We start from the raw sequence: 25,793 nt of genomic DNA, 5'->3' as shown, positions 1-25,793 counted from the left end.
CTTTCATACTGCAAGTACCTATTAGTCTCAAGCAGTCATCGTTGTATTACTGTGTAAGAGAAGGTGATCTGGCAATACTGGAGTTGTAACTGCGGGCGGTCCATCAAGCTCAAGCTCAAATGCTAATGGTTATGAACGTACAGTACTAGTAGCCTTGAACAGCTAAGCACGAATGCCCTATAAGTTATCCTTACCATACCAAGCCGGATAGAGACCGCAGTACAAACTTCAGGTCCACTTTTTGTCTGTCTCTTTAAATGAACTATGTTTACATAAAATAACCAGTTCTAGATTGCAATGCTCAAGACTCGAGACAAGCAATTCCAGGTGCCTTATGTATGTCACGGCGCTTTCCAAGCCAAAGTTTATTCAGGCTCGTCTCGGCTGAGCATCACGTACATCTCCATCCGACCGTACCGTTCCATGCTATACTCGCTAGTCCAAGCTGCAACTATGTTTCCACATTCAATATATCATGGGCCAACTGGGCCGGATCCCGAGAGCTAGCACTCCAGAGTCCTGGACTTCTTTCTCCTTACTCATCCGACCGTTTCCTCGCCGCGAAAATGAATGAATGGAACAGTCAGTGGGAGGAAAACACTTGAAATTTTATTTTTCCACCCGTTCGTTTCTTTTCAGCTTACATTTTCCCAAGTACAAAGTAAATACACGCGCTCTGCCATCATTCGTCGTCCTCCTAGTCGTCGTCGTCGACGACGGTGCAATCGTGTAGGTACTTGCTCCTTTCTTACAACTGCATTTGGGATGCACGGTAGCTTACAGCTTTTTTTGCGCTCACACATGGCAACATTCCGGAAAACACCCGACAGCAAAAAGAATGGTAGTAGCACCAGCCTCAGTAGGGGAAAAAAATCTGATGCAGATTCAATTGAATAGAAATAAAAAAAAACACTTTCCCTACTGGCCGCATCAAGCCCCGGTGGCGGTTCTCCGGAAGGTGGGCCGCTCTGGTGGCTGAGTGGTGCAGATTCCAAGAGCAAGATCCATTACCGGTTTTCTTTTCTGCATCCTGAATTTCAATGGAAACGAAAATGCTTCCTTTATTACATATGCATCGGGGAGGAGTTGTTTATTTTACCTCAAGGAAATTGCTGCAAATGGGAATCCTGACTCACAAGAGGAAAACACCGATTCATTTGCCATTAATCTGATGCTCGTGGAGCTTTAGCATCCCATTCGTGCTCGTGTTCTTCTTTCGTTCGTTCTCGATTTGAAATTGAAATAGGGACGGGCATATTTTTGCACCAACATTACCAGAAAAAGATGAAAAAATCAAAATCGTTATCTCAACCAGACCACTCTCGTACCAGTCAAATTCACGTCAAACATCAGCTCCTGCGTTGCAGAACGAAATGAAATCACAACCATACCGGAGCGAGAGAGAGAGAGCCATCGACATTGATCTTCGGGAGTCGAAATTGAACAACAAAATTGATTCCATCAGTCGTAATTCTTGACGTTCCGAATCCGAACATATTGTTCCTCCCTCTCGGTGGTAGACAGACACCCCATATCTATATTTTCGGCAGCCTTTGGATGGTGCTACGTTTCGACAGCCACCCGATATGCGATGGCCAACGGAAGGGTGGGAACTTATTTCACTGAAAATGTCTGAATCCTTTTACCATGACGGTACACCCGCACACCCGGGAGGTTCCACGTCGAGTTCATGGGCGTGTTACAGTGTTGGGCATTGCATCATCATACTTAGTTAACGGTTGACCAATTCGTAGTTGCTGCTTCGTGATTGACCAGAATAAACTAACAGCAACGAACATCGATGTTTTGCTCTGAGGAGTCCACCAAGGTAGCACGTTAGCGCTTAGTTTGCTTTCCTAGTTGTCCTTACCAGTTGCGGTCCCTCTGTCCTCGGGAGACGGACAGGGTCAACGATCACGCCCGCGCCCAACTGTTCTGCAAGCATTAAGAACTAATGCTGCGTTTGATGCTATTTGATCTGCTGAAGAAGTTGCTGTCAGTGCGGCCACCTTCTCCGGTCCTTGCAGGGACCGATCCCTTTCTAACCGCCGGCTCGGATTCAATCCCACTAGATAGCCGCACCGACAGCAACGCCGCCATGATATTCTCCCCGCGGCAACTTGTTCGCAGTAATGGTCGATTTCGACCGCAGGGCACCGGTATGACCTACGTAGCCGACCTCGATCCCTTGGACCACCTCTTGTATAGCGTCTGAACTAGCCATTCTCCGTGCCCAAACGCCTCCTCTATAGCTCCCAAACGATGTGGGTAATAGCCGTTGAAACGGAATTCCAGTCAAACTCATCCCTACACACCTCTGGACAAGATTGTCCGGAGTTGTGGCCTCTCCGCATGTGGCAAGCATACGGTCACGCATTGTGCGAAAATGCGGGCAGACGAACAAAACGTGTTTAGAAGTTTCCTCTCAACCAGCACAAACATGGTATTTGGGAGAACGTATCTACCCGAAACGGTATAGATACTGTCGGAAGGACCTGGGTCAGGTGGAATGTTACTTCCCCATAGCGCCTATTAATCCAACTATCTACCCTCGGTATCAACCTATGGTTCCACCTTTCTTTGGTGAAACTCTCCCACACGTGCTGCCATTTGACCATGATGGCCAACCTGGCTGTCCTGCGTATGACTCTTGTGCCGCGCATTTCGAATAGGTGCCACACCAGTGATGACGCAGAGTTCATCATGTGACACGGTAAGGAACATTAGCCTATAAGTATGTTCCAGCTTACCGTGGAACTTAGTGCCGTGTCCCACGCTGGGCCGCCATACCTTAGTATGGACGTAGCGACACTAGCCAGAAGCCTTCGCCTACTGGCATACACCGCAGAGCGATTTTACATCATCCGGGACAGTGCCACTATAGCTGTGGAGGCTCTTTTGCAAGCGTAATCAACGTGACTAACGAAGGTACGCTTATCGTCAATCATCACTCGCAAGTGTTTGACGGAGCGCTGCGTCGTGATAGTGCAATCGCCTACACTCACCGCTTGCTGCTCTGACTTCCGGTTGTTCACAACCATCCAGTCCAGTTTTCTGGATTTCATCCACGCCTCCACAACCTTGATCCACTTCTTCGATCGACTCACCGTAGACTTCGAGCGTAATGTCATCAGCAAAGTCGACGATCTCCACTCCCACCGGAAACTCTAATCTCAACACCTCGTCGTACATGACATTCCATAACACCGGATCCAGGATGGAACCTTGTGGGACTCCTGAGGTTGAGTGAAAGAACTGACCCACCTCTGTGTCGTAAAATAGTATTCCATTCTGAAAGTAACTTCCGAAAATCTTGTCCAGGTACCCGGTTATCCCTAAACCCAGGAGCGCATCGGCAATAGCTGGCCAACTGGCGCTTTTGAATGCGTCACTACTGCACAGTAGCGAAACCCTCTTCTCTAACGCTGAAGCATTATCTCGGTGGCATTGGAACCGACAGGATAGCGTCTACGGTCGACCTACCATTCCGGAAGCCTAAATGGCTTCTCAAGAGACCATTTACACCTTCGGTGTGCCTCAACATTCTATTGAGGATGATCTTTTCGAGCACCTTTCCCGCCGTGTCGATCATGCATATTGGTCTATATGCCGACGGGTCTCCGGGTGGTTTGACCGCCTTTGGCAATAGTATCGGGCTCTGCCATTTCCAAACTTTTGGGAAAACTTCCTCGTCCAGACATTTCTGCATAGCAGACCTGAACATCTCGGGAGCCTCTGCAATAGCTACTTTTAAGGCCAAGTCCGTCCGGTCCTGCGGTCTTACCTTCGCAAAGAGATTGGCTCTTGTCTTGGCTATCACGATCCTGTAGGCATCACCCCACGGATTCGCATTGGCACTCTGACAGAGACCCTCAAAGCAGGCCTTTTCGTTTGACCTTATCCCGGTCTTCATAGCGAATTTTGCAGCGCCCACCCACCGTTCGTTTCGCTCTTCCTCTGATCGTGCTCGCTGCATCCGCCGCCTAGTCCGTAGGCAGGCGCGGCGCAGGTCCGCAATCGTGTCGGTCCACCAGTAAGCCGGTGGCCTCCCATTTCTAGGGTGGACTCGCCTAGGCATGGTCGCATCACACGCACGTGAGAGCACCGCTACCAGCTCGTCGCCGTATAAACCAAGTAGGTTCGCTCACGGCAGAGCGCCTCCTTAAATACCCCTTCGTCTAAGTATGATGCTTCCACTTGCGAGGGCTTGGCCTAGACCTAGCAGCCACCTCTTCCTCTACTCGCTGCCTGCTGTTGTTGAAGTATGTGTTTTAGTCTTATTGTAGTTGTAGTGTAGTGTGAACCGCCTTGTGATCGATGTGACTGTAGCTATCGTCTGCTCCCAATTGCCGTTGCCGGCGGGTACTCGGTATGGGTCCACTATGATGGCAATATCCGTCCTCCACTCAGAAACTGCATCGCGAAGCAGTTGCTGGGCTGCGTCGCAGTGGCTCAGGCTCAGCTGCGTTACTTGCTCTGTAATTTGTTCACTACGGAACTACCGTTGGGTGCTTATTGTTCGCGGATTTCCAGGAACAAATTAAACACGTAGGATGATCCGTGCAGCCTTGTGTGTTATGCTTTCAGTGCCGCATCTCCTGCAGTTTGCTCCTGTCAGGGCTTTTACAGTACAATAACTTGTGTCCTGGTCCCAGACACCTGAAGCAAACCTCCGGTGGCTCGTGCAATGCCAGATGAGATACGCACCAACCTACCTTGATTTTCCCTACTGGACTTTTTTACGTCCGCCACAGGTAGCTGAACCAAGGCTACCTGTGTCCCTGCCGGCCCCTTCCGTGTCCTAATCGGCTGTGGTGGCCACCTGCACTTCACACTGTTGCCGCAGTGCCGTGACGATCTCTTCCGCTTCGGTGACCTCGTCTAGGTTTTTAACCTTCAGAATTGCCTCTTGTGTAAGAGCCCTCATCTCTACTCCTTCTCTAAGGAGCTCTTCCGCCGAACTTTTCTATGCAGCGCCCTTGCGTTTTTTATCGCGCTTCAGGTCTAGGATTATCTCACCCGTACGAGTACGTCTGATACTGCGCACGTTGGCTCCCAGATCCACGAGCTTGGCATCGCTTCGCATCGCCTTCAAGACGTCCGAGTATTTAGACTGTTCCGTTTTGATGACGAGCGCGTCGCCTTTCTCGCGCTTGACATCTACTCTTTTACGCCTTGGTTTGTCGTCCCTAGCTTCCTCGACCTGCGGCTTTATCTTATTCTTCTTCCGCTCGACCTTCGTTAAAGGGGGGTCCTCCCCTTGGTTCACTCTACTCTGTGGTTGCTGAGGGCCTAGCGACGGTCGCAATCCCGTGTTACTTTCCATCCGGGACGGGCTAGCCTTTTCCGACCCACCTTTCCCAGCTTTCCGGGACACCTGGCCGGCCTTACTGCCGACCTACGGGGTTAGTATTTTCCTAGCCTTAAGGGCACTGCCAGACAGCTCCTGACGGCTGCCTCACCCGCTTCTGCAAGTGCTTATCACGAACAGTCGCATCCGTCACACTTTTTGGACTTCCAGCGATAGCGAAGGACTCCGTCTAGCGCAACTTCCCTTGGGCTGCAAGCGCAACTAACCGCTCCTGACTCCCAATTTCTCCTTAACGGAGACCTCGCCAACCCACTTCATGCGAAGGGGTTGGCCTCGCCACTGCCACTAGCACTAGTTGTTTGTTTTTTTATTACAATAAGACTTCATTCTTTAATCCCACGAGTTGCCCGGGAAAGGAGGTCCGCGGTTAGGAACGAAATACTGTGGAGGCTGCCGAGGTACCCCACAGGCTCCGTTAAACATCGAGCATCTTTTTCACCCCCACGGGTCGCTTGAAACCTTGAATTGGGATTAGTAGTCCTATTCTTAGCCAGCCACTACGCGGCTTACTCACAAGTGGGGAGGGGGTCTTTCGTCAGGCCCCAGGACTATAATCCCTCCTGCCCAGAAGGTCACAATAGCTTTAGGGAATTGTCACCCAACAAGTTGCAAAAAAGTTACTAAGTAATATGAATTACCTAGTTCATTCATAGGAAACCCCATTCAAACCTACGCACAACACCGTCCATTAGAAACGCGAGGAAAAATCTCCTCCGGAGCTGTCATGTCATGGCCCATAAAGGAAAACATGTTGGCACGAAACTGACCACTACAGATTGAATTTATTGTGCTCTGTGATGCTGAGATTCGATCCTCCTCCATTCGGTGCTGATTCGTCCTCTCCCCGCCATGGTTTGTCCCTTCAGGGATGACTATCGATTCGCTGCCGGCCAGTGTGCGACTGCTGATGCTGCTACTGCTGCTACTGCTTCCCAACTGCAGGGCGGAAACGAACAATTGAATATAGTTTTTGATGAGATAATAGAAACGAAGGAAAACTTTTTCTGCTTCAGTTGCAAAAAAAAAGAACTCCCGGCTCTGCCCGGCTGGCGGAGGAGAACGGCGAAAATGGTGTTCCTGTCGAAAGATCCTGTCCCATGCTCGGTTGGTCTTAATGGACCGTGAAGGTTGTCTCGGAAACGGTGGCATCGAAATGGAAGGAACTACAAGATGGGACACTAAATGGGGAAATGTACGAAATGGTTTTCATTTTCGGAGTCATAGTTTTTCTCTGCTTCTGAACATCTGCTATAGGAAAATTCAATTACAAGACAAGCCAATAGTAGTCGCTTTTAATGGCACATCCTGTACAAATCACATCGGAAAATCACCCGAAGCATGCTTCCTTCTCTGACGGGCAGAGCCAATCTGTGTGGGAGCGTCATGTAGCACCAACTGTAGTAAATCGAAATAAAATATATTTTCATCAGTGCGATAACACCACAATCACGGTGAGACGAAGGGCGAGAATATGTACTTCTTGCCAAAATGGGAAAATAAAAGCCCGAAAAATCACAGTGCTATCTCGAGGGTAACACGATCAATTCTTCTTCCCTGTCCTGTTAAGAGAACCTAAACGGGAAACATATACCGTGTGAATCATCCATCATCCGACTCTTGGACCAGAATGGACCCGAAAGAATAGTGAACAGAAAGCGAATCCCTAGTTGGTTCCCCCATCCATGCGTATGGGTGAGTTCCTAGGATAATGCTCGATTCGACGTGGAAGTGCATTTATTTTTCCACCACGATGACGGTTGTACATGTATGATTCGGCCAGGCAACCGGACCGGAAAAATATTCGATGGTGGCTATGGGAGGACAATAAAATATACATTCAATTGCACCGATTTGATTTTGAAAGCATGCAAGCGTGTTTTACGTTTCTACATATAGTGTACGAGCTGTAATTTAATTGGTGTTTTGATGGACTACAAATTTATTTTTTTGCTGAATCTTGAAAAAATATATTCCAGAAGTTTTTGAGAGGTTATGAATAGTTACTGCAATCAATCCATGATGATTATTCGGAAATGCTTTATCGCAAGTACAGGTTCAGTTTTTGTCATGTTCTTATCTTTTCTTAACGATTAGTTTAAACTGATGCTTCTACCCTATACGAAAGCTAAAATGGTTAAGTTCAATGGCAGAAAAAGCTTTCTCAGTTCGTTGAACACTAAGTTAAGAGTAAAACTGTATCTTAGTTGCGTCGTCAGGCCAAGAAAAAGATATAAAACATTGCTCAACTCATAACTCATTGCAATAACATCAAAGGTGACCATTCTCATTCGAAATGACCGACCGCAATCACCCACATGTGTCACTTCAACCAGAGTGACGATGCCACAAACGGCACAAAACCTTCCGAAATTGCATTTCATAAAAGTGAGAATTATGAGACGTCCGACATTAATCATTCAAAGCCCTAAATAATGAGCGCAAAATGCTCTACCATTTTGCCTTCTGCCTATGCGAGTCTTGGCCATTTTCTGATACAACCTTGTGACCCACGCCGCTACCTCTTTGAATCTCTCCGAAACTGGAAGCTGGTTGCCTGCCATATACCTAACGAAGGCTGCGACCACCCGCCGCTGGACAAAACCAACCACCAGCCGCGCGCAAACATGGTGAGAAAACGTCACAAGAACACTGTGCCTGTGCGGGAGCGCTGCTGCGCTGTGATTTATGATTTCGGTTTTTGCTTTGCATAACACCTCCGTCCGACCGAACTAAGTTGCAGAAAATTTACGCGAAATCACGTGGTTGAGATGGTGCGGGTAATGTGAAGAGCAGCGTTTCTCAATCGGGTGGGTGTCAAAATGTCATAACACAGCATGTCTCGATGCTCTATTTGAGCATTCTTCTATTCTATTCTATTTTAGTGTTTGCACAGCCAGTATGTATTGAAAAGCATCCTATCAAAATTTCTTCTAATTTTTATTTGAGCTTACTTTGCGCATAAATTAAAATTTGTTTTAGAGATGTTGAATTATTATAATTACTTTATTAAAGAGATTTTCAGCCCTGGGCTAGTTCATCTCTTAGGGAAGATGCTGAGAAAACTTTAGTTTGGAAACCAAGTTACCTCATTGAAATTTCATTTAAATTCCCTGGACATTATTACAGCATGCGGGATTACGAAACTTAACATCATCACGTCCCACTGGCGTAGCCAGAAATTGTCTTTGGGAGGGGTTTTCAACGGTCAATGAAACCTTTTTTGATTTTCCACTTACATTTTGTTAACAGTAATGAGCAATTGTATTCATAGTTTGAAAATAGCGGCGCAGCCGAAAAATTTTTTCACCGCAAAGCGCTTTATACTAAAAATTTGTTCCAAAATGTTTGGCTCTGGGGGGGTTTTAACCCTAAAGAGCAATGATTGAGACTATTCCTGCTAAAAGAGCTTGAGAAATTTCAGTTAGAATTCCAGATAATATTCAAGCAGTCATCCTGAAGGAATCTCAGCACTTATTACTGGACGTAATCAAAGAAAAACACCTAAAGAAATCCTTGAATAAAATTTCTGAAGAAATCATTGTAGGAATTTCAGGAAGAACTTTTTTATCTGTTCGGGATATAAGCTACTGCGACCAATATTTGATCTTTTGTGGTATATCCCGTATCCAAGAAGATTTTTTCTTAGGAAAACTGGGAGAAAATCTCGATAAATTATAAGAAAATGTCCGGAGGAATGTCAGCAGACACCAACAGAGGAATTGCTGGAGAAATCTTTAGAGAAATCTTCTTGAAATTTCTTCAGTAATGCCTGACAGGATTCTGTAAACAATTTTTGCTGGAATTCCTCCACAAATTTCTCCAGGGTTCCTACAAAAATCGCTCTGATGATTTCTTCAGGGATTTCGTGGAGGATTTTTCTAGGAATTCCTGTCGGAATACCTCCACAGACCGAACTACTAGAGAAACTACAAAGGAATCCCTGGAAAAAAATCTGTGGAAAAATTTCTTTAGGAATCCAGAGAAAAGCAACAGTAGGGATTGCTGAATGTATACCATCAAAAATAATTGGAAGAATCCCAGTACGAATTTCTAGAGGTGATCCCAGAGGAATTCTTGGATGAATTGCAAGAGAAACTTCTGGAGGAATCCTTGGGAAAATCTCGTCAGGAATCAAATAAAAAATCCTCGAAAAACTACAGCAAGAATTCTTGAAAAATTTAGGAAGAAATCCCAGTAGTTATCTTCCCAGTAGTTATCTTAGGAACTCCTGTGACCATTCCCAGAATATTACTTAGAGAAATTCCAGGGGAACTCTTGGAGGGTTCCTTAAGGATTTTTTTTTGGAAAAATTGCACTACAAATACCTAAAGGGATTTCATTAGAAATTCTGGTTGAGATTGCCCCAGAGGCTTCTCCAAGTATTCCTTAACAAATGCTTCGGATCCTCCAAAAATTCCTCCTAATTTCTCCATAGATTTCTTCAATGATTTTTTCAAGGATTGCTAGAGTTTTTTTTAATTCCAGCAGAAATTTAAGTCAAGATTCTTTCTGATTTCCTACTAAGATGTCTTCAGGAATTTTTGCTGAGATTTCGAAAAAAAAATTAACTAGTATTTCTTCAGTAATTGCTCGTAGGAGTCCACCAAGTGTTTCTGAAAGATTTACAGCAGGAATTGCCTGAGGAATCACAGCAAAACTTTTTTGTGCAATCCGCCAGAAACTCCTGAAAAAATCCCAGCAGCATCCCTGGAGCGATCTCAGCAATAATTCCTGAAGACTTCTCAAGTGAAAATCTAACAGGAATTACTGGGTTAATGACAAGAAAAATATCTGGAAGAATCCTCGTAGAAATTTCTGAAGACACTTAAGAAATATCTGGAGGAATCAGGGTAAGGAAGGGTAAGATGCCTCTTTTCAAGCTTTCATCGTTTAAATGAACATCAACATTTGTGGCTTCTTGGTCGTGCGGATAGTGTTACCAAGTATTTCGGCTGCGTCACTGGGATTTACATGCTATTCCGTTGTCTAGTTCCGTGCTTTCATCAAAGAGCGAATAGCTCACTGAAAGCATTAAACGTGTCCTGGTTGTCTGAGTGATGTTTTTTCTCATCAATGACAACTTACCTGTGATTGTGAAGTTCTGACGATTGAGACTTGATACCGATTTCATTGTTATGAGAGAGAAGATCCGAAGCATATCAAAAAAGTTCTTAGAATGCTGCTATAGATCACAAACTTCTACCTCTAGAACCCGACAAAAAGCATCTCAGGTAGTTAATAACAAGGAAGAAAATACTCACTTGCTCTCAGATACACTCACTTGCTATTGTCTCAGCTCAGAAGCCTGCAAACTAAAAAACAGTGTATGGAGGATTTTTACCTTGCAGTTTTATCTAAAAGTTCGCCGAATAGAGTAAGGGTTGCAAACGCATATTGAAGCCGTAAGTGAGCAGTGAAGGCGACTCTCCACATGATTATTGCAAATTATGCTTAATCCGTGGAGAGTTCCATTCAAAGTTTTGCCACGATTTTGGTATACGTGTGCAAATCTTACTTGGTTCGACAAACTTTTAGAAAAAAACTTCAAAGTAAAAATCATCCATATAATGCTTATTGTATGGCACGGTATGCTGCGCAATTCAGATCCCATTGTGATCCACTAGCCTCTGCCCAGCAACTCCTATCCCTACCTCCTCGTGGTAGGTACCGGCCGGAAACTATGAGCAACCTTAGGGAAGATCGGGTAACCAACCCCGGTGGGAACTTTGGGGGCTGACAGGGAAGGGGGGGGGGGTTTGCTTCGGTAAACCTGAGCGTCTATTCTCCAGGAGGAGCGGCTCACAACAGCGTCTGATCCCCATGTTAGGGGCGGATGATCTACGTCCGAGTGCCAGGGAAGGACTCTAAGGTCAACTGTGCACTATGATCCTCCGGAAAGTAGGGGGTTAGTGTCAGGCCCTACGAGCCAGCCGTAAAAAACCATTGTAGCGGAAAATCAGCAACAGAATAATACGAACCAAGACCAACGGCAACGACCCCAGCGAACAAAAAGGACTTGCAATTGGAAACTCGGTACATGGAACTGCCGATCTCTCAAATTCATTGGGAGCACCCGCATACTCGCCGATCTACTGAAGGACCGCGGGTTCGGTAGTTTAGAGATAATCATACCACCTACCAGAGCAGCGGCAACACACGCGAGCTGGGAACAGCTTTCATCGTGATGGGTGATATGCAGAGGCGTGTGATCGGCCGATTCTTCAACTTCAGCATAATAAACGTGCACAGACCACACTCCGGAAGCACTGATGATGACAAGGACGCATTTTACACGCAGCTCGAACGCGAGTACGATCGCTGCCTAAGCCAAGATCATCATAGGAGATTTGAACGCTCAGGTAGGCCAGGAGGAGGAATTTAGACCGACGACTAATAAGTTCAGCGCCCACCAGCAGACGAACGATAACGGCCTACGACTCATTGATTTCGCCGCCTCCAAAAATATGGCCATACGTAGCACCTTTTTCCAACACAGCCTCTCTTATCGTTACACCTGGAGATCGCCACAGCAGACAGAATCTCAAATAGATCACGTTCTAATTGACTTACCGCACTTCTCCGACATAATCGACGTCAGGACCTATCGTGGCGCCAACATCGACTCCGACCACTATCTGGTGATGGTGAAACTGCGTCCTAAACTCTCCGTCATCAACAATATACGGTACCGGCGACCGCCACGGTACAACCTAGAGCGACTGCTGGAGTACGGTGAAAGCAGCCATCAACGACGCAGCCGAGAGCACCATTGGGTACGTGGAACGGAATCGACGGAACGAATGGTTCGAAGAAGAGTGCAGAACAGTTTTGGAGGATTAGAACGCAGCGAGGGCGGTAATGCTGCAGCAAGGGACTCGACAGAACGTGGAACGTTACAAACAGAAGCGGAAACAGCAGACCCGCCTTTTCGGGAGAAAAAGCGCCTGGAAAAAGCGGCGTGTGGAGAAATAGAACTGCTGTGCCGTTCCCAAGAAACACGGAAATTCTATCAGAAACTCAACGCATCCCGCAAAGGCTTCATGCCGCGAGCAGATATATGCAGGGATAAAGACGGAGGCCTTTTGTCGGACGGACGTGAGGTGATTGAAAGGTGGAAGCAGCACTTCTATAAGCACTTGAACGGCGTGGAGAACGTAGGCAAGGGAGCCCACGGCGACGGCAGTGCAGCAGAGGACGGAAATGAACCAACTCCCACGCTGAGGAAAGTTAAGGATGCCATTCACCAGCTCAAAACCAACAAAGCAGCTGGTAAAGATGGTATCGCAGCTGAACTCATCAAGATGGGCCCAGAAAAGTTGGCCACCTGTCTGCATCGGTTGATAGTTAGGATCTGGGAAACCTAACAGCTACCGGAGGTAGAATTAGCATTTAAGTTAAAATACACATTAATAAAAATAAAAAAAAGCTACCGGAGGAGTGGAAGGAAGGGGTAATCTGCCCCATTCACAAGAAAGGCGACCATTTGGAATGTGAGAACTTCAGGACGATCACCATTTTGAATGCTGCCTACAAAGTGCTATCCCAGATCATCTTCCGTCGTCTGTCACCTAAAACGAATGAGTTCGTGGGAAGATATCAAGTCGGCTTCATTGACGGCCGGTCGACAACGGACCAGATCTTTACCGTACGGCAAATCCTCTAGAAATGCCGTGAATACCAGGTCCCAACGCATCACCTGTTCATCGACTGCAAAGCGGCATACGACAGTATCGACCGCGCAGAGTTATGGAGAATCATGGACGAAAACGGCTTTCCTGGGAAGCTGACTAGACTGATTAAAGCAACGATGGACGGTGTGCAAAACTGCGTAAGGGTTTCGGGTGAACTATCCAGTTCATTCGAATCTCGCCGGGGACTGCGACAAGGTGACGGACTCTCATGCCTACTTTTCAACATCGTTCTGGAAGGTGTGATGCGACGAGCCGGGCTCAACAGCCGGGGAACGATTTTCACAAAATCCAATCAATTTGTGTGCTTTGCGGACGAAATGGACATTATTTCCAGAACATTTGGAACGGTGGCAGAGCTGTACACCCGCCTGAAACGCGAAGCAGCAAAGGTCGGGCTGGTGGTGAATGCCTCAAAAACAAAGTACATGGTGGTAGACGGAACCGAACACGACCGGATCCGTCTGGGTAGTAATGTTACGATAGACGGGGATACCTTCGAGGCGGTGGAGGAATTCGTCTACCTCGGATCCTTACTGACGGCTGACAACAACGTGAGCCGTGAAATTCGAAGGCGCATCATCAGCGGAAGTCGGGCCTACTACGGGCTCCAGAAGAAACTGCGGTGGAAAAAGATTCACCCACGCACCAAATGCACCATGTACAAAACGCTAATAAGACCGGTGATCCTCTACGGGCACGAGACATGGACCATGCTCGAGGAGGACCTACAAGCACTCGGAGTTTTCGAGCGACGCGTGCTAAGAACGATCTTCGGCGGTGTGCAGGAGAACGGTGTGTGGCGGAGAAGGATGAACCACGAGCTCGCTGCACTTTACGGCGAACCCAGCATCCAGAAGGTGGCCAAAGCCGGAAGATACGGTGGGCAGGGCATGTTGCAAGAATGTCGGACAACAACCCTGCAAAGCTGGGGTTGGCACAAGAAGGCGATGAGAGCAGAGAGCACGATGGGCGGACCAGGTGGAGCGTGACTTGGCGAGCATTGGGCGCGACCGAGGATGCAGAGCGGCAGCCACAATCACAAACCAAGTATTGTGGCGTACTATTGTTGATTATGGCTTGTCTTAATGATGTTGAACAAATAAATGTATGTATGTATGTATGTGTGTATGTAATAAACACTGCTTTTTAATTGCAGGCTTCTGAGATGAGTGAATAGCAAATGAGTGTATCTGAGTACAAGTGAGTGTTTCCATCCCTGGTTAATAATAGTCATTTATCCAACGAGTTGCAAAAAGAAGATTTTTACAGCACGTGTGGAACATTTATCCAACGAAATTTGCCAAGTTGAATAAAAACGAAGAGTGCTGAAAAAAAAACGAGTGGTATACAAAATATTATGCAATGTTTTTCATTATACTCTACTCAAATGTGTTGAATAATGAAAATTATTCTACTATGTTCCGTTATGCAACTCATTCAAACCAAGGAATTGGCATCCCTATCCCACCAATGCAAAGTTTTCGTAGCCAGCATGACAGCGGCTCAAGCGTAGGGCTCAAGCTGACAACCTATCTTTCAACACAGCAGCATAATTTTAATGCGGGGTAAGAAAACAAGAAGACCATAAGAGTCCCCTGATTCAAACATAATCCATATTTCAAAACAACGTTTTATTCCAACATGGTTTGAAATATCTCCATATGTTTGCCGTTTTGAATAAGTTATTTAACCTCAAGAATGTATAAGATTTACCAATGTTGATGAGAATACCGTTTGAATTTGTTCTTTTCTAAAATATTTCTCTTTTTCTTTCTCCTCCATTTACAGATGCTGCTTGAGCCTAACATGAGCTAACGCTAGCCGAAGATGGTCCCAGCTGTGGGCGGAGTGTCACGAGCGCGGTTACTCACCTTTCTTCTGCTGGCCCTGACGGAAGTGATAGCTCGCGCTCTAGGCGACCCCGCTCAATACTCAAATGCAAATGTTGCCCTCAACACACAAGACCCAATCCAGCAGGATGAAGGCTTCACGGTGCCCAAGTATACCTTCCAGTTCGCCCACTCGGTGTACAACGTATCGATCCCGGAGAACAGCGTCGGAAAGACGTATGCCGTGCAACCACCGAACGAAGATCGAATGGGCTTGTACGTAACCCCGGAGCTGGACGTCAAGTACAAAATCGTAAGTGGGGACAAAGATAAGTTCTTCAAAGCGGAAGAGCGGCTGGTAGGGGATTTCGCTTTCCTCGCTGTCCGACTACGTACAAGCAATGTTGTGCTAAATCGAGAAAAAGGCGACAGCTACCGGTTAGAAGTCAAAGCCACTGCCACCAAGCGAGAAGGCAAGAGTCGAATATCACTGGAAGCGGACACGGTCATCGACGTCAAGGTGCTAGACACAAATGACCTCAGCCCTCTCTTCTATCCGACCGAGTACTCCGTCACTATCTCGGAGGACACCCCACTGCACAAGAGCATCCTCCGGGTCATAGCCGAGGATGCGGATTTGGGCCTCAATGGGGAAATCTACTACAGCATCCTGGACGAGACGGAGCAGTTTGCGGTTCACCCGACAACCGGTGTCATCACGCTGACCCGACCGCTGCGATTCACGGACCGGTCGCTGCACGAACTGACCGTAACGGCCAATGACCGCGGCATAGGCTCCACCAGCCGAAGTCAAGCCAGCAAGGCACGGGTGAAAATTAAAATTCGACAGGTAAGTCAATTGCGGGTGGTTGGGGGGAACACGAATTTATTTTTATTAAAATATCTACCTTGCATGGCAATATTGTGCTCAATTCACACGGGTGCACTGTGGGTTGAGGTGGAAAGCTCACGGAATACGTGGAATTGTCGCATATTGTTGGAACAAGCATTTGTCGTAGTGTTGCAACATTGTTGTTATTGTTTTGCGCCACGTTCGGCGCAAGTATTTTAACACATTGAAGTGAAAGTTTACCTAACTGTACTCCCGTCATGAAATTTCAAAATCCTTGGCCCACAGTTCTACGGCAGCAACCACAAGCGTTTATTAACAGCCATATATCATGGCAATAAAGTAGGGATTTTTTTTCTGCTCCCCTGCGCCAAACTCAATTGGTTTTATTTATGGCAGCGCTGGGACGATTCCGGATTGTTGTAATAATTTCCCATCCTTATGCATATGAATGAGCCCCATCTGAATACGCGGGCGGGGATGCTCACCAGAGGATACCTTTCCTGGCAAAAGAGTTAGAAAGAGTTTTTTTTTTTGGTTGCAAACCACATCAAGCCAAACCGAAGGGGACATCACCCAGTTCTAAAATGCCAACTCTCTGCGAACCAGCAGTTGGTGTGTGCTAAGAAATTGAACATCTCGGTCTACGAAAAGAAGCGGAAGGTGACCCGGTCGTCGGTAACAGAGGTGCAGAGCAAAACAATTACGAATCGTTCGTTGTGTGCAGTTGCAACAGAAACGAGCCAGCAACTTTCATGGGAAGGTAACACGCGGTACAATTTTTCGGCGGAATTCAATATTTATGCCTGCGAGACAATTATTATTGTTATTGCCCACCTCCCGTTCATATTCCTTAAATTGTATGACGGTACTTTCTACCATTCGTTCACTGTTATGAGGTCAGCCCATGGAACGCTATTGCAGTCGTAATTTCATGGATTTAATAAGATTTTATGGCGAAACGTGAAAAATCAACGTGGGTTATATGGGCACGGATGCAATGTGCAATTTCATTCCCAGCATCAGACAGTTATGATGAGATATCATGTTCTGTTTCTCTGGTCGTAAACCATGTTGAATGATACAAAGTGTTATGAGATCTGTAAAGGTGTGTCATGATTATATAATTTTGTCCGCTTCAGTTAAATACTGCTGAGAATGAGCCTAGCCCCTGTTAATCAAGATGCCGAGGACTTTTTTATCTGTCACTTGAGGGTCGACACAATACCTGCATTTTCGCTGCACTGACAGCATCAACACTCAACAGCTGATATCTCGTACTCAACAATTTGACCTCCAGTAAGTAAGGACCTATCCACTTATATGACAACATGGGATTTCTGTCTACCTCGAAATTTTCCAGGGATCCCTTTACATGCCGTGGGCTCAGATCCATCCTAGAAAGCTACTGTCACGACGACGACATACCAGGAAGTCGGCCAACTGCTCGATACACCTAAAGGTCGAGTTCAACAGCAGGACACAGGTCAGAACTGGCTATGCCTTCCAAACCCTGAAACCACCTTTTAGTTGCGACTTACTCTGCCAGTTCTGTGCCAACGTGGCAGTCTTTCATATGACTCGAGTGCCGTGTTTTTCGAATGAATCTATATATTGATGACACAAAGTGCATGTGTCACAGAGTACATACCTTCCACCCTTAGATACATTAACCTGTACGTACTTTCCAGCTTATCATGGTAGCTGTAGATATGTAGAGCCGTGCCCTAAGCCGGACTCATAGCGAAGTATGGACGAAGCATACCCCCCACTTCCATGTGCAGTTTCCTGCCCATGAGTGTCAACCTCTTTTTCACAACTGTAATCGAGTGGGCAACAGTCAACTCTACCTCTTCGAGCGAATCACCGTAGACGCCCACTGGGAACTTCAATTTCAAACCATCGTCGTACAGACATTCCGTAACACTACTGGACGACCGGACCCGACCGGAAAGCCCTTCTGAGCCACCTCTGTCATATATTTGTACACGATTCTGGAAATAACTTTCGAGAATCTAGTACAGATAGTCGAGTGTCCCAGACTTAGGAGTATTCTAGCAACAGCTGCCCTACTAACGCTTTTGAATGCATTTCTTACGTCTATTTTAGTAACCGACAAAATGGCGTCTACGACCGATACTTCTCCGTGTTTGGCAAATGGATCAGATTCTACCTCTTACAAACCGCCGGGCGCCATCTCACGGGTTCGTATAGGCACTCTGGCACAGGCTATCATAGCAGAGCCTTTGATCATTGCAGAGGAAGCTCTCAGTTCATGACAGTGGAAGTGCTCATAGCACACTTAGTTGAGAGTCAGGCTTTGTCCCAGAAGGGAAGGAGAAGAAGTAGCCTTTTAGGGCTGGTTAATGGTCTACGAGTAAACCAACCAACCTACCTGGAGCTTTCCAACACCTAAACTGCGCTTTGCTGTCTTAGTGCCGTGATAAGTTCTTCTACATATGTGTTCTCACCCTGGTTTTTCCAATGGAGAGTCACTTAGGTGGTAAAGTTCCCACCCTAACTTTATCACTAAGAGCTTCCTCTGCCAGACATCTATAGGCGTGGTCCTTGCAGAGGTGTCTCTTTTTTAGCTCAAGGATCGTTTCATCGCTTCGAGTACTCCTGATACGGCGTACAGCGTTGCCAATTTTTCAAATTATATAGATTTACCAGATTTATAAGGTCTCATTTCAAAAAAATCTGGAAAATCTGGAAATCTGAAAAAAATCCCGACAATTTTTTTCAGGAATTTCTAAGGTTTTTCCCAGAATTTGTAAGGTTTAACTCGCATTTGTAAGGTTTTTCACACGATCCAAATATTTCTAGACCTAACATCACAAATTATCCAGAATCTTCGAAAATTTACCTGGCGCCCCTACCGGTCACAGACCAGTAAGTTTAGCATCGCTCCTCATCGCTTTCAAGACCCCTGAGTACTTGGACTCATCGGCCCAAGCCCTTGTTCCTCATGCTGGCATGAGGATAGCTAATCTGTTTCGCTACTTCTTGCTCCAATCAACTAGGGCCAATGGGCGTTCTTCCCCTGGCCCATTCTTACCTGTGGTGGCTGAGGATTCACACAAGGTCACAACCAGGGATGGGACCATTCATTTGCAAAGAGTTACATTCACTTGCTATTATCTCAATTCAGAAGCATGCTATCAAAAAACACTGTATGGGAGAATGGATGAAAAATGGATGACTCACAACCTTCTGCTTACTTCAATCTCTGGACGGGCCAGTCTTCTTAGACTCACCCTGTTCACTTTCTGGGACGCCTACATACAGTATTGTACAAATAATGCACCAATGCCGTTTTTCTATATAAGCTAGTAAACTTTAGCATACCATATCTTAGTTAATTTTCAACCGATTGTTTTCATTTTTCTGTAACGAACTACAAAACCTTTCAGTTCACCAAGACAAACAAATGTATTGCAAATAGGGTTTGTGTCAGATTATTATGGTGCCTTTGGAAAAAAAAAACGGTTCTTGTGTGATGTCGAATAAATTTGCTGAAGAAACCAACATGATTTGACTTCAGCATTTTTTTTTGCTATAAAATGTTTTGTCTTGGTGCATTTTTATTGTCTCCAAACTTTATCAAAAAATTTTAAAAATTTAAATGATTTGTAGTTTGTTACAGTAAAATGAAAAAAAAAAACCGGTTGAGAAATAACTACGATATGGCAATCTAGTTGTCTAGTTTATATAAGAGAACGGCTTTGGTGCATTTTTTATTGTCCGATACTGTAGCTGTAGCCCGACTAACGGGCTTTGTTTCGAGGTTATCCCATAATAATACAATCTTGACCATATATTGTTTTAAGAATTTCTCCAGGAATTCTTCCAGAGATTCTTCCAGCAATTTCTTCAGCAATCATTCTGGGCAAATTTTAAATAATTTACAATATTTAAACTAGTCCACGGGATTCTTCAGTCATTTGATCAAGGATTACTACAGGAATTATTTAAGAAAATCATTCGAGGATTGCCAGAGAAGTTCGTGCATTTCTTCAAAAATTTTTGAAAGAATTTCTCCAAAAGTTATTTATAGAGATTTCTTCGAGAATTCTTCTAGGAATATCTTCATGGATTTCTATATATGATTTGTTAAAAAAAAAAACATCTTGAAAAAAGATGATTTTTTTAACAGCGATTCGAAGATTTTTTCATTCTTCTATAATTTCCGTATTCAGTATTTTTGTCAAAAACTTAAAAAAAAACCGCGAGATTTCTTTTTGCTTTTGCAGGATTTCCTTCGCAAATTTTTCCAGGTAGTACTTTAGGAAATTTTATGGACTTATCCCTACTGAAATTTTATAAAATATTCAAACGTATCTCCAGGAATCGAAGGAATTCCTTCGAAAAATCCCTCAGGGCATCTCTCGGATTTTTTTTTAGAGATTTCTTCAAGAGTTTTATCAGTGCCTTAGTCTGTAACTTCTGTAGGGATTTATGTAAACACTTTTCAAAGTGATTTCTCCTCGATTTTTGCCAGGAATTCTTTCAGAAGTTCCTCAAGCATTTTCTTGAAATTACTTCCAGAGTCTCTCATGATTTTGATTCTAGTGATAAAGAAGATATTTTTCAATGTTTTTCTTTCAGGTATTCTCCCAGGCATTCATTCCGGAATTTCGTCAGAGAAAACTTCAGAAATTGCCTTTTAAGATTTGTTGTCCAGAAATCCCTCCAAATCAATTTCCAGAACTTCTTTTAGTGATTCCGCGGGCTAAAAATCTCACAAATAAAACAATCAACTAATACTTCTAGGCATCACCAAAAGTATCACCAGGAGTTTTCAAGGGATTACTCTAGACAGCCCCCCAGACAATCCTATAGAATCCCCTTCTGGGATTCTTTGAAGGATAATTTCAGTATTTTATGTGCAATTTCTTGAGAAAAAAGTCACCTGAAATCCCGGGGGGGGGGAACTGAAGCGATTCCTGCAGGATTCTCTGAAAGAATCCCAAGAGATATTTCAGACAAAACCTGCTGGAATCCCTGAAGGAATTCCTGAAGAAAACCTTGAAGAGACTAAGAATTTCCGAAGGAATCGCTGCAGAATTTTTAGGAAAAAATCTGGAAAACTTTAGAAGAAACCCTTTGTTGAAATTCTTGAAGAAATCCCTACATTTTGAAGAAATCTCTTAAGGAACTGACGAAGGGTCTTCTAAAAGAATCCGTAATGAATTTCTGTAAATTGCTATAGAATCCCTGTAGCAATCTCTGGAGTGCCCTTGAATGAATCTCTTGAGGAGTTATAAAAAAATCTAGGGAAATTCTTTAGTGAATTTCAGTAGGAATTGCAGAAGAACTTCTCAACGCAATACCTAGAGAAACTTCTTGGAGGAAGATCTTGCTGGAATTCCTAAAAAAAGTTGATTAAGGATTTTAAGGAAAATTGCTGGAAAAATCCTTCAATGAAATTCTTGGAGAGTTTTCTGAAACTTCCCCATTCAAATTCTCTGGAGGCATATCCAATGGAATTCCTGTAGAACTTCCTAGGAAATATATCTGAATAAGTTTCTTGAAGAATCGGTGGAGAAATTCTCAAAGTTAACTTTAGGGGAAATGCTGGAGAAATGTCTGAAGACATGGAGGAAATCCTCCCTGAAAGTAGTAACGCAAGAATCTGTGGACCGATTCCGGAATTATTTTCTGAATATATGCCTTGTGAAGTTCTTGGTCACATTCCTGCGGGAATTTTCAATGAATTCCCTACTCGAAGAATATATAAAAGAATTTTTGGAAGAGTTTCTGGAGGAATCCCTGTAAAAATTGTGAAGGAATTCCTGGAGAAATTTTCTATACGAACCTCTAGAAGAACTTCCAAAATAATACCTAGAGGAGTTTCAGGAGCATACCATGAACACTATCTAAAAGATTTCTTCGGAAAATTTCTGGAGGAATTTTTAAGAGAATATCTGTAGGAAGCCCTGGAGAAATTTCTTAAAGAATCCCTGGCATAATTTCTTAAGAAACTGCAGGAGGAATTTCCAAAAGATATCTTGGTAGATTTTACGACAGACTACCTGGAACAGTTTCTGAAGAAATTTCAGGTTCAATCCTTGCAGAAATCTCAGGTATACTATGGAAAAATCCCAGGGGAACTTTTGAATGCATTCCATGAGGAACTTCTGATATTTTTTTTTTTTTTGAAGAAACTCACCAGCAAATTTGTGGATTTGTAGGTAAAATTATGAAAAAATCCCTTAATTTGGTAAAAAAATCTGAAAGTATCTTCAGAATAAAACAAAACTTTTGAGATATTTCGAATTCAATTCCTGTAGAAATTTCTAAAACATGTTTCTGAATGAGTTTCTTAGGAATCCGTTAAGAAATTCTTACAGTTATCTTTAGGACAAATATCGGAGAAATTTCTGAGGAAATATATAGAAACATATCTGAAGGAAATCCTGCCTGAATCACTGAAAGTAGAAATGCAAGAATCTGTGGAGGAATTTTTTCAGGATTTTATGGATAAATGCTTAGAGTAGTTCTTGGTCAGATTCCTGTGGGAATTTTCGATGGAAATACTTTGGTAATTCCTGAACAAATCTCTCGTAGAGTTGTACGAATCTGAAAGAATCTGTGGAACATTTTCCAAAGAAACCACTACTGGATAAATTGATGAAAGAATCTTTGGAAAAGTTTCTTGAAGAATCCCAGAATAAAAAATGAATCCCTCGAAAAAATAACGAATCCCTGGAAGACTTTTTAAAGTAATCCCTGGCAAAGTTTCTGAAGGGTCCAATGAAATCAACCTTAAAGAGTTCTCCGGGAAATGTCTGGAGAAATTTTTGAAGGAATATCTGGAGTAAGCACTGAAGAAATTTTCTTAAAGAGTACCTGGAAGAATTTCTGAAAAAAAAAACTGCTATAGGAATGTCTGGAAGAAGTCTTAGTAGGTTTCCTGACAGATTTCCTGGAATAACTTTTGAAGGAATCCATGGAGCAATTTTGCAAGGAATCCATTCAACATTTCTAATAAAAAATATAGAGGAATCTCGTGAAAAAAGTCTTAAGGAGTCTTCAGAGGAATTTTGAAATCTCTGTAAAAATTTCTGAAGGATTCTGAAGAATTTTTGAACTTTTAATTTTCTGATGAAATTGACGAAAGTTTTTCTGAAAGAATCCATGGCTGATTTCCTGATAGAACTCTTGTTCGGATTTCTGAAAGAATCTATGAGAAGGAAATGTTAAGGAAAGTCATGAAAGCTTTTCTATAGGACTTCTTGGAAAAATTTCAGGAGGGTTCTTCAAAAATTCAGAAGGAAGTTGTAGAGGAATTCCTGGAAGAATTTCTAAAGTAATTCCTGGTGGACTTTCAGAAGGATCACATGGAAACTACCTTAAAAAGATTTTCGAGAAACTTCAGGAGAAATTTTTAGGAGAACATCTGAAGGAAGCACTGAAAAAAATGCTGGATCCTTCAGCAGGCAGAATTTCCGAAGAAACTGCTGGAGGAATTTCTGAACGAAATCTTAGTAGGTTTTACGACAGATTTCCTGTATGTATTTCTAAAGGAATCCATTGGGCATTTTTGCATTGGGAGGTTTCCTGGAGAAGCCTTGGAAAAAATATGGAGGATCTCATTGAACATTTTATTAAAAAGATCTTTGAGAAATTTATGGAGGAATCTTATAAAGAAATTCTGAAGGAATCTTCAGAGGAATTTTGAAATGCCTGGAAGTTTTTCGGAAGAATGCATTGAAAGAATTTCTGAAGAAGTCTGTGGAATATTTTCTAAAATAGAATCTCTCAATGAATTTCGATTTATGAAGATACTCATGGAGGAATTTCTGAAGCAATCCATGCAAATTTTCCGAAAAAAAACTTTCCCGAAGTTCCGGAGAGTGCCTAGTGAAATAGCTATCCCGTTATTTTGATAGTTGTATTCGCATTCTATGACATGAATATTTCTTCTGATCTTTCTTAGATAAATCTGTTATAAGTTTCTAGTGACTGGGAAAACATACTGTTCAGCAGAATATTTACTCCTATTCTCATAGTTCTCAAAACAATGCTCTTTTTATTTTTGCGGAAATCACGAACCTGGAAATCCACTCCAACGAATTCATTTGCTTCTAAGCCCGTAACAATGTTGCAATTCTCTGCCTGCTCGCTCAGGTTGTTATCCAAAATACTGGGTAATTTTTTCGGCCACTTCGTTGTAAATTCTTCGGACCCAAGTGCTCATCCTGTAACCAGGCGACACATTGACCGACAGCAGCAATGCAATGCACCACCGTCCCGTATTTCCGCTAGGTGACAATCCCTCTCCTGGCCGGCCAGGCAGGCGTAGCTTTTCCGCTAGCTACATACGGCGCCGCGACGCCGCTAGGAAACAGCCCGAGCCCGCATTGCTTTGCAATACGGTCGGAGGGAGGAAATACTTCTGCATCGGTGAGCAAAACAGTGCACCATTTTACATATTTAGCTCGATGCATTCTGCGGTGGCCTTTCTGAACAACAACAGTCGGTTGCTCTCGAATAGGAGCGATGCAACCGTTCACCGTGTGTTGCGCTGATGCTGTCCGTTCTAACACGAAATGGGTAGCTCAGAGCAAGTGCTTTGTTGCCGGCTGCTGCAAATATACGGGGGAAATTGCGAGCCGGGTTGCAATTTTTAGAAATGAAGCCGTACGGTAACGTGGAGTTGCTGCCTGCGCTGCTGTAGTGCAATTTTCAGCTTTCTGTCTCTGTCTCGGTGAAAAGAATGGCATCGAATAAAATTCACTCAAACGATTCGTTCGACCGGATAGGCTTTTCTATCCGGGTTCGCTGGGCTGGCAGGAATGGGGGAAATAGTGCACACATTTGAATTTTTCATTTTCCATACATTCCGAATGCATAGAAATCTAGGCACAGATGACACATGGCTCTTTTATGGCGCTGCTGTTGGGGCTCATCGACGTGGCTAGGGGGTGCTAAGAGGTGGGCTGACATTCTTACACTAGCAAAACAAAAAATAGTATAGGGGCTCTTCATTACATTACAAACGTTAATTTCTTCAACATGGAATCTGTTAAAAATGCAGTGACATACGTGAGACTACGCATAACATAACTGTGGAAATCTGCTCAACAGACACCCGTAGGTCCAGGTAGTGTGGGGTTAAGGCCGTCTTCTACAACAAAAGTAAAAGCCAGGACTACTCTCTTCTCGACCCACTAAACACATTCTTATGGTCGCCAAACCGTTCGTTTCTCCGGAATCACCAAGAAGGCAATGCTTCAGAGAAGGGCTAAAGCAGATCGCACTTAACCAGTTTTCCGAGTGGTCCTCACCACTCCCTTTGTCCTCGAAAGGTGGGCATGGTCAATCTTACGCCCGCGCCCAACTTACATCAAGAACTGATGCCTACGTGCAACCAGATCTGACCTGCTGAAAGCGAGGGTATCACTACCCTTCAGGCCATATCCGCAGCACCAGAAGGCTGCTGACAGTAGGGTCTTCATCCGCCTCGGCCCTTACCGTGGACCCCTTTCCAACCACAGGCTCGGTTCGAGCCCAGAAGGCTAACACCACGACAGCAACGCTACCAGAACTTCCTCTCCGCATCCTTTTAATCGCTGTAAGGGTCGATTACGACCGCAGGGCACTGGTATGACCTACGAAGCGGACCCCGAACGCCTGGACCACCTCTTGTACCGCATTTAAATTAGCCATTCTCCGAGTCCACGCACCACCTGTTCTGTAGTTACAATACGATGTGGGTGATAGCCGTTGAAATGGAATTCCAGCCAAACTCGTCCCTACACATCCGCTGAACAAGATTGTCCGGATTGTGTCTTCCCCGCATGTGTCAAGCATGCGGTCACGCATTGTGCGAAAACAAGAGCACAAGAAAAAAACCCAAATTAATCCACCTAGCGGTGATAGTGCCTTTCTCGTCGAATATGCTCTCACGATCTTTCCGTCAGTGTAAGCCAAAGTGTACTGAATCCTGATAAAAGCAAGCATTTTATCAAAGCCATCATTGAATTTACTTAAAACGTATTGATGGTATATAGTCCGACGTTATGTTCAACGTATAAGCAGGGCTC

The 25,793-nt window shown here is 44.3% G+C and overlaps 1 protein-coding gene across 7 annotated transcripts in view; it reads left to right on the top strand.

Annotated features, from left to right (window-relative positions):
• Positions 1 to 25,793, top strand: part of LOC109409390 (fat-like cadherin-related tumor suppressor homolog) — a 1,285,617-nt gene that overhangs the window by 771,115 nt on the left and 488,709 nt on the right. For 6 of the 7 annotated variants that reach the window (XM_062859767.1, XM_062859766.1, XM_062859763.1 and 3 more), the window contains one exon: positions 14,851 to 15,741. In XM_062859767.1, the coding sequence (XP_062715751.1) occupies positions 14,890 to 15,741 (852 nt within the window). In that variant the 5' untranslated portion in view covers positions 14,851 to 14,889. Of the gene's footprint in view, positions 1 to 14,848; positions 15,742 to 25,793 lie in introns of those variants that run through there. The other variant, XM_062859764.1, reaches the window with a different exon arrangement.

This window comes from Aedes albopictus, chromosome 3, assembly GCF_035046485.1.
Source record: "Aedes albopictus strain Foshan chromosome 3, AalbF5, whole genome shotgun sequence".
NCBI lineage: Eukaryota > Metazoa > Arthropoda > Insecta > Diptera > Culicidae > Aedes > Aedes albopictus.
This window is presented reverse-complemented; position numbering and strand designations above follow the sequence as displayed.